The sequence below is a fragment of the Eubalaena glacialis genome, chromosome 7, assembly GCF_028564815.1.
Source record: "Eubalaena glacialis isolate mEubGla1 chromosome 7, mEubGla1.1.hap2.+ XY, whole genome shotgun sequence".
Classification (NCBI taxonomy): domain Eukaryota; kingdom Metazoa; phylum Chordata; class Mammalia; order Artiodactyla; family Balaenidae; genus Eubalaena; species Eubalaena glacialis.
Window position 1 is genome coordinate 74729978 of NC_083722.1, and position 17567 is coordinate 74747544.

Sequence of the window (17567 nt, forward strand, 5' to 3'; positions counted from 1 at the left end):
TTAAGCATGGCCCTGTTCCCATTCCTCTTAGCTGAAGAGCCCCTTCTGGCTTGAGGGAAGTGAGGGCAGAGAATTTCAGGGGTTAGGGGGCGCTCAGAGACCTCAGAGAGAATCTGCTTTGGACTAAAGCATTCCCCCAACAAGATTCAACTGAGCCCCTCCCGGAGCCGCTGCTCTCCTACCTAAGCCTCCTTAGCGCTCTAGCTGCCCCTTTGCTCCCAGCCAGTGGAGGGCCCCCGCCTCTCCGCAGACCTGCCCCTCCTCCTGCGGGCCGCGGGGGATTGGCGGGCCGGGGGCGGGCCGGGGGCGGGGCCGAGCGCCCTTCATACCCTGCCGCTGCGCTCAGCCGGGAGCAGAGCGGACAGCACCGGCCCGAGCGGAGCACCGCGCGTCCTCACTCGCGAGGCCAGGTACTGCTGGGGCGCCGACCCCCCGCTCAGGGGCACCGAGCGGGCGGAGCCCTACTGTCCACTTTCGCGTCCGGAGCTGGGCTCTGGGCAGGTCCCCTCGCCCGCCCTGGCTCCGGGCAGGCGCCCCAGCCTCCGGGGAGCCAAAGCCCCAAGCGCTCCAGGCGCAGGTCTGGGGACCCGCCAGCTCCCAGCTTGAGCTAGTGTCCTGGGAGGATCACCTCGTGGTCTCGGGGCCTCTCGCAGGGCCGGGCGGGATAGCAGGAGGTCGGCGGCACCGGGTGCTGGGGTCACAGGACGCCTTGTTGGGGGCTAGGGTGGCACGCGATGGGCTTCCCGAGGCACGGTCCATGGGGGCGAGCTCGAGAGGGCCCGGAGGGGGGCCTAAGAGGGCCGGGGAGCAGGCCCTGGAGCGCTGCCCCGACGGGCGCCTGACAAGCAAATCGGCCCGCTGGCACGCCGGGCGTCAGGGTATATTTATCCCGCTGCGTTAGGCAGGGGCTTGAGGGCAGATCGGGCCAGGCTGCCTGAGGGGCCGCGTGGCACATGTTGGTCCCAGAGTCCGTGCCATTTGCAGCCAGGCCAGCGGGCACGGCGGGCACAGGGCGAGCGTGGCTCCCTGGATTGAGGGCGGGGCTCGGTCTGAGCTTCTAGAGCTGACAGTGCGCGCAGGGGCGGAGGGAAAGGACCAGGACTAGGTTTGCAGGAACCCGCCCCGACCCGATTGGCCCCTTCGATTGGCCACAGCGAGTGCGTGCGTTTGTTTACACCCGGGGAGGGGGAGGCCAGGGGCGGGGCCTGTGGGAATTCACCCTCTCCCCCACAGTGACCTGAGCCCTGAGCCCAGGTGTAGGCTCTGGGACAGGTCTGAGGGGGACTAAGTTAAAGGTCCTTGCACCGTGGGGGCCACCTCGACCCAGGCCCATCCTTCTTTCAGCCTGCCAGTCCTGTCCTTCCTTCCATGACTGCCTTCAGCCACTGTGCTGGCCCTGAAAGGGGCCGTTCCTCTTTAGTACACAGTCTGGCATGGGGGCTCACTTCCTTCTGGAAAGTAAGCAAATGCCTCAGAGGTTCTCAGTCTGGAGCATAGCAAGCTGGAGAGATCCAAGGACAGGTCCATTTTGAGAGGGGGAGATTCTGCACAAACATGGAAAGCTTCCTGCAGGAAGCACCAAAGGTGGGAGAAATCAGGGGTGGATGAGGCCAGGCCTGGCACATCCCTAAGAGGGCTGGAATGCTGGGATCAGGAATGAGAATCTCGGACTCCTTGAGGTTGAGGGCTGGGGGCTGTGTCTCGGGGGAGGGTGGGGGTGTACATCTCAAAACTTTGTTCTGCCTGGGCCCATAGAGCCACCGTCCTCACTGGCTTCCCAAGCCACCCTTTGTTCTGTACTGGTTCTTTGGGCCCATGTCACAAACACCCCCCGCATCCAGGCTCCAGGTGGCAAGACCATGAGAGCTGGTTGCTCCTGTCCTAGTGCCTGCTGCCCTAGCAAGTAGCCTTGGAGCCCTGGACGAATGGAGAAACACGTGCAACAGGACAAGCTGGGTGGTTCATGGTCTCTGGGTGGGGGCAGGGAAGGTTTTTGAGCCGAACTGAGTGCACCCTGAAAGTCTGGGCTGGGCAGGGTGCAGGCACTCAGTCTGAGGGGGAAAATGTTTTGGGGGAGTGGTTGGCTACAAGAGAGGTACAGTTTTGGCATCTGTGTGCACAGAAAGCTGGGGCGGGATGTGCAGTCTATACCATAATAGGATAGGGGCACTGCAGGAGGATGTTCTAGTGCAGACATGGCCGGGGAGCCAGGCGCCACTTGGAGCAGGTGAAATGAGGTGGAGGCTTGCCAAAGACCTTGAACCCATTCTATTCATTTAATATTTACTGAGTACCTACTGTGTGCCCTGTGCACACTCAGTCTGCTGGATGGAGGGCTGGACTTTGGATAAGACAGATGCATGGTGGGGGCGCTCTAGAGGACCAGGCAGGGCTTCTGGGGGCCAAAGGGAAGGACCAGCTGCTGGGCAGGAGGGGCTTTCCGGCCAGCGGCCTGGGGTGGCTTGGATTTGAATTTCCGCTCTGCGGGCCACGTCCTGTACACAGCCTCTCAGCCAGCACGTCTGCACACGTGCATGGCTGCTGAGGATGGGGGTCACTTCAACTGACTATCCTCTCCGTATACCTTTCCTATTGTGTGGGTAGACAAGCCATGGGTGCTGGACTAGGGGGCTGTGAGCTTTCCAGCTGGGCCTGGCCTGTGGCCCCAGTGGGTTCAGTCCCACCCTCTGGATGTCTGCACCTGACTAATGGGAGCATAACCTGCCCTTGTAGGAACCTGGAAATGCTGTGGCATCCCTGCAGTGCCCACTGGGCCTGCTGCCCCCTCACCTGGGCCTCTGGCTCCCTCTACTTCTTGCGCCTTCTGGGATGCTCTGTCTTGTCTTGCTGTCTCTCTGTCTCTTTCTCCATCTGGCTATCTCTAAATGGTTGGCCATCTCTGTCGATCTGTCTCTCACTTATCTGGTTGTCTGTCTCCCTGTCTGAATGTCTATCCACCCATCTCTCTGTGTATTCTTCTCTATTTGTGTCCCTCTAGATCCATCTGCATTTCTTTATCTCCCTGTGCCTGTCTCTTGGTCTGGATCAGTATGCATGGACACAGATATCATGTGTGTGTGTTTTCTCTCCCTGTCTCTCTCTTCCCTCCCTCTGACTCTCTCTGCTTCTTCCTGACATTGGATGGCGCCTCTCCTCTGGGCTGACCTTGCCTTCTGCCTCCCCATTGGGGTCTCCAGTGAGTCCTGAGCTGCCCCAGGCCCCTGCTCCAGCTTTCTTTGGGGCCAGAAGTCCGGCTGTCCAAATATTTGGCCGCCTCCAGGGGATTCCGAGTCAGCAGGGAGGAGGATGGGCTGGCTGGCTCGGGGTCTCCCCTGCCCCTGGGGGGGCCACAGGCACGTGATGTCCTGTCCTTTGCCTCAGCTGAGCCTCGGGCTGCACGTCCTTCTCAGCAGGCTGGCAGTGGGGGGGAGGGGGCTGCTGCTGGCTCTGGCCCAGTCTTGAGGCAAGAGGTTCCGACTGCAGCTTTCACTGGGGGCAATCTGAGCAAGGAGGGTCCAGGGGTGGGCAGAAGGGGAGGCCTAGGTGTCTGGGGATAGACCCAATGCTAAGCGTCTGTTAGGTTTAGAAAATGTACCCTGTCACAGGAAAGTCCATCTTCCGGCCCCAGCTGGGGCCCTCAGATCCTCCTAGACACTTCCGGATACCCGGAACACAGAAGCACCGGGCCAGAGAGCTAGGGGATGAGGGGTTGGTGTGGCCAACACATCAGTGCTCTGCACCATTTGCCTTCCCCTCCTGCATGCTACCCCCTCAGTACCAGCCGGATGTTGGCCACACACTAGCCACTTACTCAGTGTTGTTGGCAATGGGGGAGTAGCGGATGGAAGACTGGATCTGCTGAGGTCAAAATCTGGAGTTGTGGGTCTGGGGGAGGGGCAAGGGGTTTGTTTTAGTATCCTCCCGCGTCCCGAACACCCGCCCACACACCCTGTCCCTAGACCCCTGACCTCAGCAATCAGCTCCACACCAATCCCTGTTGCTGTGCCTTGAGAACATACAATCCAGATGTGTCTGTTGAATCCAGTTTCCCTGTTAACTGATAGCTTGTCCGAGGAGGGTGTTTTCCTTCTGAAGCCTGGAGAAGCAGGTGGGCAAAGGGGCTCTAGGGAGGGACACCTTCTCTCAGCTAATGAGGGGAGTGGTAAGGACCGGTGAACTAGAACTGGGGGCAGCCCTCATCCATGGGCCCCCAGGGATGACCACAGTGGACCCTTAAGCCAGGCCAGCCGCCTCTCACCTGAGATCTGAGCTGAGGTGAGGGCTTCCCAGGCACAAGGAGCCTGGGGGCCATGGCAGCAAGCTCTGTGGGGTCTGTGCCTCCACCAGCACATGTGGCCACAGGACCGAGGGAAGAAGGACAGTGTGGCTGTCTCCCTGTAGTTAGCCTGCTACTGCAGACCCACTCACGTCCCTGAACACTGGGGAGGAAAGCCGGGCTCAGAGCCCTGGTGGCTCCAAGGACCTGGATGTGGGGACAGAGAGGTGTGCTTCCCATAGCAGCTGACACAAGCAGTGGCCCCACGGTGGCCTGGATTCCTGGATATCGAAATCTTTAATTAGCCAAACTCAACGCCTGTCAAGGAAGTGTGCCTGACGAATTCTCACCCTGTGAGGTCTGCGTGGGCGGACATTACCTGCTATGCTATCCCCATGGCTTCTGCACCACCCCCCCTTATCTCTCCACAGAGCAAACAGGCCCCAGGGCAGTGGCCTGGACCATCGATTTACTGCCTGAACCGATGCTACACCCATGACAGATGCCATTCTGATGATCTGCCCAAGGTCGCAGTGATCTCCCCACCCAAGATCCTGACCCCTCTCTGGGAGCCTGTGGTCTGCTCTGGGGGCGAAGTGCTCAGGGAGGCTCCTCACTCTGTCCCCACCTTTGGTCAAAACTTACGGAACCCCCGGAGGACAGGAGGGCACTGAGGTCCTGAGTGGGGAATACTTTGTCCATGGTCACATGGTGAGGCAGGGCCAGGTCAGGCCTCAGACCCAGAGTGTCCACTCTGGACTTTCCCCACAGTGGGTCAGAATCTGCTGGCAGCTTTCCTCAGGCAGGGGCTATCCCCTGAGTCTACTCCAATACCTGATGCAAAGGAGCCTGGCAGGCGGCAGTCCTGAGAGACAGGAACTGTCAAAAATGGGCTGCCAGCCTCAGGAAATGCCTGGAGGTCCACATGTCAGGCCAGTACTAATCTCTACCCTGGCCCCCCAGCCCTTAGCCTTGCCCTAACTGAAGTACAGATTCCTTGACCTCGACTTCAAGGCCCTGTCAGGCTTGTCTATGGCCACGGAACCTTCATTCTATCCTCAGAGCCTGCCTTATACCATGCCTCAGGGCCTTTGCCTATGCTGTGCACTCTGCTTGAGGTACTCTTTCTTGTTTCCACATCCTGGGGGCTTCTGCTGGAATTTCAGAACTGGCTCCCTCACTTCCTCCTCCAGGAAGACTTCCTTGATGCCCCTCTCTCTCCTTTTTTGAGTCCCAGCACTATGTGGCTTGGTTAAAAGCCACACTATGTGCTGGGGTTCCCCTGCAGGAGCCATAGGGTGGGGGATGTCTGTGTGGGTTTTGTCCCTTCCAGACTGGAAGCCACTTGAGGAGGGGTATTCCATGTCCTCTCTGGAATCTCGGGCCAGCCTGAGACCCAGCAGTGACTGGTCATGAGTAATAGGCAGGACCGGAAGGTCTAGGCCCAGGTCCTGCTTGAGGGGATGGGGAACCTGGAGCCAGGGCCTCAGGCACTTTGGCCATGACCATGCCATGGGCTGTGGTCTCCCTGGAGGCAGTGCCTGGCTGCTAGGGAAGAATATTAAGGCAGAGAAGAGTGCTTTGTCCAGGCTGCTGACTCAGCACACTCTGAGGGCCTGTCCAAGCCTGCCCCGGGCGGAAGGCCAGGCAAGGGCAACCCCAGCTGAGAGCCAGGGGGCACTCTGGAGTGACTCTGGAGACCAGGTGCTGGTATCCTTGGAGGGGTGCTGTTGGTGAGGCTCAGGGCAGGGGCATGAAGAAGACAGGCTTACCTTAGGGACTCTGGTCCAGGGGAAGAGGGTGTTAGAAGAGATGCTCAAATTGTCATGGTCCTATGTGGACAGGCTGGAGGAGAGAAGGGTTCAGATGCCAGCATCAGAGGAAGGAGAGGTAGGTTGAGGGGTCCAAGGGTGCCAGGTATGGGGTACTCAGGACTGAGGTACCTAGGATCTGAACTCTGGCTTGGGGCTGCCTGGGGCCATTGCAGGGAGGTCCTCTGGTCAGTTCTGTGTGGCTGCTGCCTCCAGAACACCAGGGCCTGTGGCCTGAGGCCCAAGTCCTGAGCCTAGCCTTCCCTACCCACCCTAGCCCTGAATGCTGAGTTTGAGACCCCTGGTGCTCCAGCTTCAGGAGCAGACCTGAGACCATCAGGATCTGGAGTGGGGATGGGGGATTTGGGGCAGGATTCAGGGTTCCCAAGTGGAGGGGGTGCCATGACATCAAAACTAGGCTCTGGCTGACCTGCCTGGCAGTGCTGCCCCCTCCCTGGTCTCCACTCTGGCTTCAGATCTCCTGCTGGCCTGTCTGGCCTTCAGGATGTCCTTATAGATCCTGGGGACACTATGCCCAGGTACCTTCTGGGCATGGGGTAGGTGGCTCCCAGCGCCAGTGATGGGAGAGGGGCTAGCAAGTTGTCTGGGCAGTGGGCAGAGTTGGGCATGGGGAGGAGGGGAGCTGATCCCTTTGGGGTCCAGCTGAGCTATGCCTTGAGCGCAGGGAAGGGAAGACTGATCCAGTGGTCCAGGCCCATCTACAGCTGGCCAAGGTTCTGAGTTCCTGACCTGGGGCTCCAGGAAGTGGGGAGTCTCCTCAAAGGGTGGGCACCTAAGGGTGGGGGGGTTCCCCAGCAGGGGAGGAGAGGCTTGAAAGAGAACATGGCCCTGAGGCCAGAGCTGTGTGGAGGGTGAGGCCTGTGTGGCCCAAAGAACTGGGCCCCAGGGCACCCATTTCCTGGAAGGCCCCTGAGGGCCCTTTGCAGCCAAGCGGGCAGGGTCCAGGTGTCCAGCCACCCAGCACCGCCTTAGGCCTCCTGGCTCCGGCGGGGGGTAGCCTCTGCGCCTGCCGTTCCCAGCGCCAGCTCTCAGCCCACAGAGGGACCTTTGTTCTGGCTGCCAGCAAAGCCCGCCGGGTGGCTGGGAACAGGGCCCACAGCCCTCGCCCTCTCCCGAGGCCTCCAGCCATCGGGCAGTGCCATTCTAGGTTGGCTAGGAGGCCCCTGGCACACAGGGCACAGGAAACTGTCTCCCAGTATTAATATCAGGGAGGGGCAATCAGTCCAGGGCCCATCCCCAGAGAGGGGTCTGGTGGCCTGGGACTCAGCCTCCTGGGGTCCTGGCACCACTGGGCTCTGAACTCAGGTCATCCAACTGAGCTTTACTTCACAGATGGTGAAACTGAGGCCCCAAGGGCTTGCCTGGGTCGTTATGTATATGTGGCAGGGGAGTGCTAGGTACTAGCTGAGGTGTCGCCTCAGAATGTCCTGGAGAACTCAGGTATCCGAGCTCTGCCCCTCAATGGCAGGTTCCAGGGTGGCAGCAGGCAGAGCTGCATGAACATGTATGTCCTCAGTGAAATTCTGGGAGGTGTGCTACAGCTGCAGACTTCCTGTGGGAGTCTGGGCCATGAGCCCAAGGAGTGGGGATAACCAGAGGGACTGTCTGCTCTGTAGACTTCTGACTGCGTCAGTGTGAGAGCCATTGTTCCTGGTGGTGGTCCCTGAGCCATGGAGGCACCTCTGCAGACGGAGATGGTGGAGTTGGTACCCAACGGCAAACACTTGGAGGGGCTACTCCCAGTCACCACCCCCACGGGTGGCAACCAGAGGTGAGCGAGGGACTCAGTCATGGCTTAGGGCAGGGCAGGGTGCAGGGCAAGGGGCTGGAGCTGAGCTGCCTGGCTGGTCTGTGCCTGCAGGGTCGAGGGCCCCGGACGGAGCTGTGTTGAGGGCGAAGGCTTCCTACCAAAAAGTCCCAGCAAGGAGCCACACTTCACCGATGTGAGCAAGGGTGGCCGTCAGGGGCTCGGGGGCACCCCTGGGAGCTTGAGGGCAGTAATGAGGTGCTATGGGGCAGCGATGGGAGGCCAAGGGACAGTGCGAGGGAATGCTGATTTACCCTCCACAACTTGCTAACTCACCCCACCCCTCCCGTCTTCCTCTGGTGCCTGCAGTTCGAGGGGAAAACATCGTTCGGGATGTCAGTGTTCAACCTCAGTAACGCCATCATGGGCAGTGGCATCCTGGGGCTCGCCTACGCCATGGCCAATACGGGCATCATCCTTTTCCTGTGAGTGCCCTTAGCAAACCTTCTAAAGATAGGAGCCCTAAACAGGCCACCAATCCTGACCTCCCAGGACATGCCAGTTTCCTGTCGCAAGACCCAGGCTGCAGTGGGTGGGCACTTACACTCAACCCAAACCACAGCTGAAAAAAACAGCCGTGGCCAGACAAATATACCTCATTTCCCAGTAAACCCGCTGAGATGACAACACGGGGCCAGCCTAACAGGACTGAGTCTGTCCTACCACATTTACACGTGATGGATAAACCCCATGGCCAGGCCTTATGTGGGTACATGTGTCCTTACCTCAGAGCTCTGCCCTGCAGCCTAAATGGAAAACATGTTTCTTCCAAGATCTCAAGGGGAGGTGGTGCTCAGAGGGTCCCTTCTGGGTCATGGCCACCCTGGGTCAACCCAGGTGATGTTCACCACCCCTGGGGCCTGCCGAGTTTGCATCCACACATGTTGGGGGTCCAGACACCTGGGTCACAGACCCCGCACACCCAGGCCTCCCGGAGCTCATTGCCCCCTGCCTGCCAGGGGAGCCCCAGCGACCTCTTTTCGTCCACCTTCCCCAGGTTCCTGTTGACGGCCGTCGCCTTGCTCTCCAGCTACTCCATCCACCTGCTACTCAAGTCCTCAGGGATCGTGGGTGAGCCCCAAACCTGGCCTGTAGCAGGGAGGGGTGGGCTGGGGAGAGCACTCCTGACTGTCCTGATTCCCTGTCCCCACAGGCATCCGTGCCTATGAGCAGCTGGGCTACCGTGCCTTTGGGACCCCAGGAAAGCTGGCGGCAGCCCTGGCCATTGTGCTGCAGAACATCGGAGGTGAGGCTGATGGGCAGGTGATGGACGGTGGACAGGCTGAAGGCTGGCTGGTTTGGCTGACCTGCCTCTCTCCCCCCAGCCATGTCCAGCTACCTGTACATCATCAAGTCCGAGCTGCCCCTTGTCATACAGACCTTCCTGAACCTGGAGGAGCGGACCTCGTGAGCCCCAGGGTGGGGCGGGGCTGGGTGAGGGTGGGAGGCCCTAGTCTAACGCTCTATGTCCACCACTAGCAGAGCCCAGGCTGGGCTAGTGGGAGAGACAAGACAGGGTGGAGGTGGGGGGCAGAGAGCTGCCGGCAGAGCTACCATTCAGTGCACAGTTGTTTATGCAGCACCTTGGGCAAGACTCCCAGGAGGGCCATGTGGGGCAGGGGGTAGTCTGAGGCTGAGGAAGCCGGCCCCGCCTAGCCGTGGACCCAGCCTGTGAGCACAGAGGACCTGAGAACCTCAGGCTTAGCTCTAAGCTCCTGCTATTCCTGACCGTGGCTTGGGTGTAAGCCTCCCCACCACCTCGCCCCAACCAAGAAATTAAGCCCACAGCGTCCCAGTTGCCTATTGTCAGTTTAGCCAGTTCTCGTGGCATGAGCATGTTTTGTGGGTAGGAGCAGAGAAGATAGCCAGGCCCTGCCCTTGGCAATACAGCCCCGGCAAGCAGAAAGGCTGCATGGCTGAAAACAGCTCTGGAAGGAAGGAAACAGCCAGGATTCTGCCCCCAGGCCCTGGGGGTCTTTCCCAAGGAGTTGGCCTTTGGGCTTGCCCTTGAAGGAGGGTCTCATTCCTCATCCCTTTAGCTCCCTGTGTCCACTGTCCATTGAGGGCGTGGGGCAGGATGATGCAGGATGCAGATGCTGGGGGGACCACAAGGAGCTCAGGTGGTTGGCAAATCCCTGAGACCCCCATGGAAAATGCCTCACCCCCGAGACCCAGGTTCTTTCATCCCACCCACCCCCCAGGCCCCTTGGGGCCACTCCATGGGGAGGATGGACCCAGACCTATGTATCCTAGGAAAAACAACCACAGTGACTGTAATTGTAATGGTTACCAAGCAGGAGCTGAGTGTATTAGTCCTCACCTTGTCCAGGAGAGTGCTGGGAGTGGGCCCATTTTGCAGATGGGTAAAGGGAGGCTCAGAGCTGTGGACAAGTATTCTTCAGAGATCACTCAGTGGCACCACGGGTGACCCCGGCTGGGGGTCAGGCGGCCCCATCACTCGAGGCTGAGTGGACTCTAATATCAGCTCCCCACTCCCGTCCCTGCAGGGACTGGTACATGAATGGAAACTACCTGGTGATCCTGGTCTCTGTCATTGTCATTCTGCCTCTGGCACTGATGCGGCAGCTTGGTGAGTGTGGCGGGGCCAGGGCCTTGGAGGGATGCATGGGAGGGGACCTTCGGTCTCACATCCCCCCTCCCCAACTTTGCAGGCTACCTAGGCTACTCCAGTGGCTTCTCTCTCAGCTGCATGGTGTTCTTCCTAATTGCAGTGAGTTACCCTCCACGCTGGTCGAGGGAGGGGGGCAGGTCCTTCTGGGAAGCCTGGGTCAGAAGGCAGCTCCTCCAGTCCTGATCTAGATGTGGCTTCACAGTGACTTCCCAGGCAGCCTGGCCTGGCCCTGATACCCTCATCCTTCCCTGCCCCCACCTAGGTCATCTACAAAAAGTTCCACGTGCCCTGCCCGCTGTCCCCCAGTTTAGCCAACATGACAGGCAACTTCAGCCTCGTGGAGGTCATCAAGGAAGAGGCAGGGCTGCAGGTCGAGACGGAAGCCGCAGCCTTCTGTACCCCGAGCTACTTCACCCTCAACACACAGGTTGCAACAGACCAGGGAGGGGGCAGTGGGCCTGGTGAGAGTGTCAGGGGCTGTTCTGACACAGAATCCCTGTTTTGCCAGACGGCATACACAATCCCCATCATGGCTTTCGCCTTTGTCTGCCACCCTGAGGTGCTGCCCATCTATACAGAGCTCAAGGAGTAGGTATCCGTGGCTGGGAGAGGGGGAGGGGGCTGCCTGGTGTTGGTTTGGGGAGAACGGATGTGGTCCTAAAGGGGGGAAAGAGTGACAGGAGCCAAGTCATTTTATCCAAGGTCTCCATGGCTGCCACAAGGGGTGACCGGGGGCAAGAAGGAGGCTCCCTCAGCTACCAGATGGTGAGGGTGTGGTGCCAGAGAGAGACCCCAGGACACATGGGGGTTTCCCAGTGTGGCCCAGCTTGGCACCAATCCCCTCCCCTGCTGCCCCATAGCCCCTCCAAGAGGAAGATGCAGCACATCTCCAACCTGTCCATCGCCGTCATGTATGTCATGTACTTCCTGGCCGCCCTCTTCGGCTACCTCACCTTCTACGGTATGGCTGGACCGTGGGGGCAGAGGCAGAGGCCAGGCTGGGGGGCAAGGGGCTGGCCAGTGGCCATGGCACCCTGCATACTATAGGCGTTCATTAGGTCTGTGATGCCTAACTGTGCCCTGCAGCTGTGGAGGTGTGTTGCCACTCCTCAGTGTCAGGGTCAACCCAGGCTCAGAGCCCAACCCCCTCCCTGGACCTCCTGCTGACCACCCTCCCTGCCTGCCACAGACAGGGTGGAGTCGGAGCTGCTGCACACCTACAACAAGGTGGACCCGTTTGATGTGCTGATCCTGTGTGTGCGCGTGGCCGTGCTGACGGCAGTCACACTCACAGTGCCAATTGTTCTGTTTCCGGTGAGCCAATGTGCAGGTGGCCAGGCCACTGGCGGGGTGGGACTGATGGGGCTGACAGATTGATGACTCTCCCCACCCTGCTTCCCAGGTGCGCCGCGCCCTCCAGCAGATGCTGTTTCAGGACCGCGAGTTCAGCTGGTTGCGGCATGTGCTCATTGCTGTTGGCCTGCTCACTTGTATCAACCTGCTGGTCATCTTTGCCCCCAACATCCTGGGCATATTTGGGGTCATCGGTAAGGGTCTGGCCCTGCTGTGAATGGAGGCAGGGTACTGTCCCAGAGAACTTCCCTTCTGCAAACCCTGGCAGATTCCTAAGCTCATAACCTACGTTTACGTGATGGCTGCTGGCCATGTGCACAGCTTGGCCTCCCATCTGAGATTTGTTCTTAAGGCTCTCCTAATCCATTTTGAGGGCTCAGAGCCACCGAGTCAGTTACCCTTGCTGGGGGTGCTGGAGGATGGAGTGGAGCCCAAGGGTCAAGGGGCCTTCACAAAGGATCTCATTGGCTCTTGTCCCCACCTAACATATGAGGAAGTTTAGAGTGGTTAAGGGAGAGCCATATAGCTGTTAAGTGGAGAGCCTTGATTGGGCCCCAGGATCATGGGACTGTAGGTTTAGGGTTCTGTCCAACTGTCCCAGTTGGGGCTCTGAGTGGGAAGATCAAACAATTCTGAGACATCTTTGGGGTGACCCAACTCAGGAGACTGACTCCCCAACCCAGCTCTGCAAGGACCAACACACAGACCTGGGGGCTGAGTATCATTGATATCACTGACAGGACTCTTGGTTCTGTATGTCTGAAAGCTGACTCAAAATGAATTATTCAGAAAGTAATGTATTGGCTCAATTAATGGAAAAGCCTTCAGGAATAGCTATATCCAGGAGCCCAATATCCTCAAACTTCATCTCTGTCTCTTGGCCTGCCTTTTCTCTTTGCCAGCTTCATTCACTGACAGAGTTTTCTGACACCAAAGGCACTAGCCGTCTATCCTGGTAGACAAAGAACAAAGGGAGGGGCTGATGGGCTCTCCAGAATCAGACAGAGCTCTCGAGTGGAGTCTCAAGATGAGACTCCCTCATCAAGGAATGTTTGATCTCATTAAAGGGTCCACCCTGAACCTTAGCCAATAGGTGGATGTGAGCCAGTGGTGGCCATGCCTTATTCTTTGCAGGTGCCACATCTGCCCCATGCCTCATCTTCATCTTCCCTGCCATCTTCTACTTTCGCATCATGCCCACAGAGAAGGAACCTACAAGATCTACCCCCAAAATCCTGGTGCGAAGGGCCTGGGGGTTGGTGTGCTGGTGTGGGGATGAGGGGGCTGCCCTGACCTCAGACCTGACCCTGACTTCTGACCCCACAGGCCCTTTGTTTTGCTGCACTTGGCCTCTTGCTGATGACCATGAGCTTGAGCTTCATCATTATTGACTGGAGCTCGGGGACCAGTCGGCATGGAGGAAGCCACTAGGATGACCCCCATCCTGTTCTGTCTACTCGTCCTCCTACCCCTTCCCAGACTCTTCAGCCCCTGCTCCCATCCCGTGGCCAGTTGGAGGGGGAAGAGAAAGACGTGGTGAACACTATGGCATTTGGCCCTGCCCCATGTCCTCTCTGTCGAAGTTTTTGTTAGAGCCACAGGACCAAGGCCCTTGGGCCACTACCCTGCTGAGCTCCTGGCCTACAGGGGCTTCCTGAGCTGGGAGCAGGGTGAGGCTGTACCCCTGCTCCCTTCCTGCTGCCTCAGGTCCCACCCAAGCCCCTTATTCTCTTTGCACAAGTTCATAGACTGAGGCCCAGCAGCTGCCCCCTAAGGTCACATAGCCTGTAGGGGCACAAAGAGCTGAATTAGGCCTGCAGTCATCCCCCCACCTTGCTCCTGGGCCATGGTCTGCTCCCTGGGGCTTCATCTCCCTCAGCCCGCTTGCCTTTCCTCCTTCTGTCACCTAGGCCCCTTTCGTGGGCTCAGGCCCTTGGATAATCTGGTCCTCTTTCCCATCCCCTCCAGCAGGAGCAGAACCCCCTCACCCTATACTTGAGGGTGAGACTGGTGTGGACACCCCAAGGGACCCCTTCCCTGGTCTTTCACCAGTCCTGGGGAGGCTGGGACTCCCCCGACCCCAAGCCCAGGCCATAGCTCACATTCCACTGCTGGGAGAAGAAAGAAGCTGGGGCCCAGAACGTGTCTGCCCCTGGGAGCCAGAGACCCCAGGGGCCAGTCTGGGGCAGGGGTGGAGAGGCTGGCTGCCCCCTTTTATAAATATTATACATAAGACCAGCTGTGCTTTATATTCTTGATCTCCATGGTCCCTGGGTTCCTGGAAAGTGGGGTTGGAGCCGGGACATGGTTGGTGATGGAAGCCTGCCCTGCCTTTTTCCCTGGGATAAGGGTGGGGACAGGGTGAGTCCCCTACTCCACCCCGCCCCCTGCCTCCCAAACCAACCAACCAGTGGTGTGCTGAGACCCAGCTCTGGGCCTGGGCCAGGCTCAGCACAGACCTGCTTTCTTACGGGGTGAGGTGGGGAGGAATTAATGAGGCCCCAGGAAATGGGACAGAGAGAGGCCTCCGGAAGGAGGCAACGTGAGGTGCATCCCCAGCAGCTTCCAGGGAGGGTCTGAGCTGGGGGCGGCTGAGCCCTGCAGAAGCCCTGCAGAAGGGCCCCCTGCCCTCCCTAGCTGCCATGTCAACCCTCTGTCAATGCCTTAAGTCTGGGGACAAAAGTCCAGGGGTCCTGTGCCCTGTCAGGCTAATCTTTTATTAATAGTAAAACCTGCTACGAATAAAGGTGGGTTAGTGAGTGCCTGTATGTGGGACCTGAGTTTTGAGTTGGGGAGCCCAAGGCAGGGCAAGAGCTGCAAGGATGCAGGGCAGCCCCAGGTGGCCTGGCCTGGGTGGGACTGGGAAGCTGCCCGTGGCCTGAGGCAGGCCTGAATCAGCTGGGACCCAGCAGGACGGAGCTGCCCAGGCCTTGGCATCAAACCCTCATTAGGAGAGACCCCGCACCCGGCTAGGCGGCCAGGGAAAGGGCAGCAGGAAAAATCCAGTTTGAACTGGCAAGGCAGCTGCCGGCTTGAGAAAACCCTGAAGAAAGAACTTCCTCAAGCTGGTGGCTGCTAGGCCCATGGCAGTGCCAGCTGATCAGAGGGGGGCTTCCTGAGTCTGGTTCTCAACAGCCCCAGGCGCCTGACTCCAGCCTGGGGACTCACCCAGGAGCCCCGTGGCCCCAGAAAAGAGCTGGACACTGGCCTAGAGGTGGCCGCAGCCCAGAGTGCCCCTGGCATGCAGGGCTGCCCTCTGGGGGTCTCTGGTGTCTTCCTCGTCAGGTGAGGCCATGGCCCTGCCTGAGACCCTTGGCTCCTGTGGAGTAGGAGGCAATAAAGGGCAGGGTCCATCCTGCTGACAGACCCCGGGTATCTTTTCTCAACCTCCCTCCATCCAAAGAAGGCTGCAGGTCAGAGCAGCAGCAGGACTGCCTGGAATCTCTTAAGACCCCAAGCCTGGCTTCAGGCCTCTCAGACCAGGGGGATGAGCTGACAGTCGCTCCACCCACCCCTCCCCGCTGCCACACACTTACACACTCACCCACATATACACAGCTGGGGTGGAGGAAGGACCCTGGCCCCTGGAGGCCATCTCTGCCTGCCAAGCAAGTTCTCCTCCAGACTGATTGCTGGTCAGCAGGCTCCAGGGGGAAGGGGGCAGGCAGTGTGGCCACTACACTATATCAAAAAGTCAAGTGCCCACAAGACTGTTTGAAAATGAGTATCTCTGGCTGTCAAGTTCCAGCCATTCGGCCTCCGCGAGGATGGGTCTGCAGGCCCTTGGTCATCACTAAGCATTTTTGTATGTTTTGAAGAATTTCCCAGGTCTTTTTTCTTCTGGTTTGCTTTTTTTAATTTGCTCTGAAGAAAATTTTTTAAATCTGAAATGTTAACAAATTAGAGCAGGAATTCCCTGGCGGTCCAGTGGTTAGGACTCTGTGCTCTCACTGCTGGCGGCCCGGGTTCAATTACTGGTCAGGGAACTAAGATCCCACAAGCCGTGTGGTGCACCCAAAAAAAAAAACCCCAAAATTAGAGCAGCACAGAGGTCGTCAATATTTCTTTTCACCGCTTTTCTTATGACTGCTTGTAACAGAAAAATAAGATAATACAGACCAGGAAAAAGGGCCAAAGCATAGGCCTTGGTCTCCCTGACCAGCAGTTGCCCCTGCCTGCACCCTTCTCACCTGTGTGCACATGCACACATTCGCCTATCAACTGAAAAGGAATTCATTGTTCATTCATTTGACAAGTATTTATTAAGACTTCCTATGTGCCAGGCGCTCTTCTAGCACCTGTATGTACAGCAATGAACAAAGTGAAGAGCCCTGCCTTCCTTGGACTTATAGGTGGGGGATTGGATTCAGACCAGAAACATGAAACATAATCAGTAAGTTATATCATTTGTTGGCAGATGATCAGTAGTATAGGGAGTAAAAATGGCATGGTAAGAGCAATGAAGAATAAGGGTTAGAGGACTTCCCTGGCGGTCCAGTGGTTAAGACTCTGTGCTCCCGATGCAGGGGACACGGGTTTGATCCCTGGTCGGGGAACTAAGATCCCACATGCCACGTGGTGCAGCCAAATAAAATTAAAAAAGAACAAGGGTTGGGAGGTGGGTCAGGGTGGGCCTCACTGAGGAAGGGATGTTTGATGAGAACTTGGAGAGGGAGGAAGCCATGTAGATGTCTGCAGGGAACATCCAGCCAGAGGGATCAGCCAGTGCAAAGCCCCGAGGCAGAACGTGCCGGGCTTGGGAGAGGAGCAGCCAGGAAGCCATGGAGGCTGATGCTGAGAGAAGTGGGAGAGGGTAGAAGGGGCAATTGGGGGCTAATGAGGGGATGTTGTGGGACCATGCCAGCCACCATAGGACTTTGGATTTTTCTGTGGAAAAGGCAAGAGCCAATGCCAGGTCCTGAACAGAGGAGGGGGCAGGATCTGACTCAGTAGCAACTCTAGGTTTTAAATGGATTATTCTGGCTGCTGCATTGAGACTAGACTCTGGGGTGGGAGACGGGGAGCCAAGGGTGACACTGACACAAGGGCTACTACAGTTGTTCCAGACAGACATATCAGGTGTCTCAGCCCAGGTAGTGGCAGAGTTGGGGTGAGACGCTGGGCATATCCTGAAGGGTTCCCTGATGGCTTGGGTACGTATGAGGGGAAGGGCAGAGACAAGTCCAGAGTGACTCCAACTTGCCACTGTATCTGCTGAGGGAGGCGGGGGGAGGCGTAGGCTTGGGAGGGAGATCAGTTTTTCCCATGAAAAGTTTAAAACACTGACTGGACATCAAAGTGGAAATGCCATGTTTGCTGCTAGGTGTGTGACTCAAGTTCAGTAGCGTGACCAGTGCTGGAGCTTTGGATCTGGGAGGTAAAGAGTGTGGGTTGGTACTTAAAGCCAGGCTCCTGGATGTGATGGGGGCAGATGGGTTTGGAAGAAGGAGGGCAGCAGTAGGGACTGAGCCCTGGAACATTCCTCTGTTAGGAGGTAGAGATGAGGTGGAACCAGCAAAAAAGCTGGAGGGAGCAGCCAGGAGGTGGGAGGAAACCCAGGAGAATGCGGGCTCCTGGGAACCAGACAGAGCATCAGCTGCTCAAGGAGGAGAGGGTGGAGCACAGACCACTGGGTCCAGCAAGGTGTAGGTCACTAAGGACCGTGAC

The 17567-nt window shown here is 58.2% G+C and overlaps 1 protein-coding gene across 1 annotated transcript; it reads left to right on the forward strand.

Annotated features, from left to right (window-relative positions):
• Positions 1 to 356: 356 nt before the first annotated feature.
• SLC38A3 (solute carrier family 38 member 3) lies at positions 357 to 14138 on the forward strand. Its single transcript, XM_061196853.1, has 16 exons — positions 357 to 410; positions 7725 to 7879; positions 7970 to 8051; positions 8225 to 8340; positions 8913 to 8986; positions 9069 to 9161; positions 9241 to 9322; positions 10423 to 10505; positions 10588 to 10646; positions 10810 to 10974; positions 11056 to 11135; positions 11408 to 11508; positions 11737 to 11861; positions 11950 to 12094; positions 13035 to 13138; positions 13227 to 14138. The coding sequence occupies exons 2-16, from the start codon at positions 7779 to 7781 to the stop codon at positions 13329 to 13331; spliced, it is 1515 nt and encodes a 504-aa protein (XP_061052836.1). The 5' UTR covers positions 357 to 410; positions 7725 to 7778; the 3' UTR covers positions 13332 to 14138.
• The last annotated feature ends 3429 nt before the right edge of the window (positions 14139 to 17567 follow it).

Bases quoted from the DNA above. Each gene is read 5' to 3' on its own strand.
- SLC38A3 (XM_061196853.1), top strand. From the start codon at position 7,779: ATGGAGGCACCTCTGCAGACGGAGATGGTGGAGTTGGTACCCAACGGC. The intron at 9,323-10,422 runs GTGAGCCCCAGG...CCGTCCCTGCAG, and splicing joins AACCTGGAGGAGCGGACCTC to GGACTGGTACATGAATGGAA. The intron at 11,509-11,736 runs GTATGGCTGGAC...TGCCTGCCACAG, and splicing joins CGGCTACCTCACCTTCTACG to ACAGGGTGGAGTCGGAGCTG.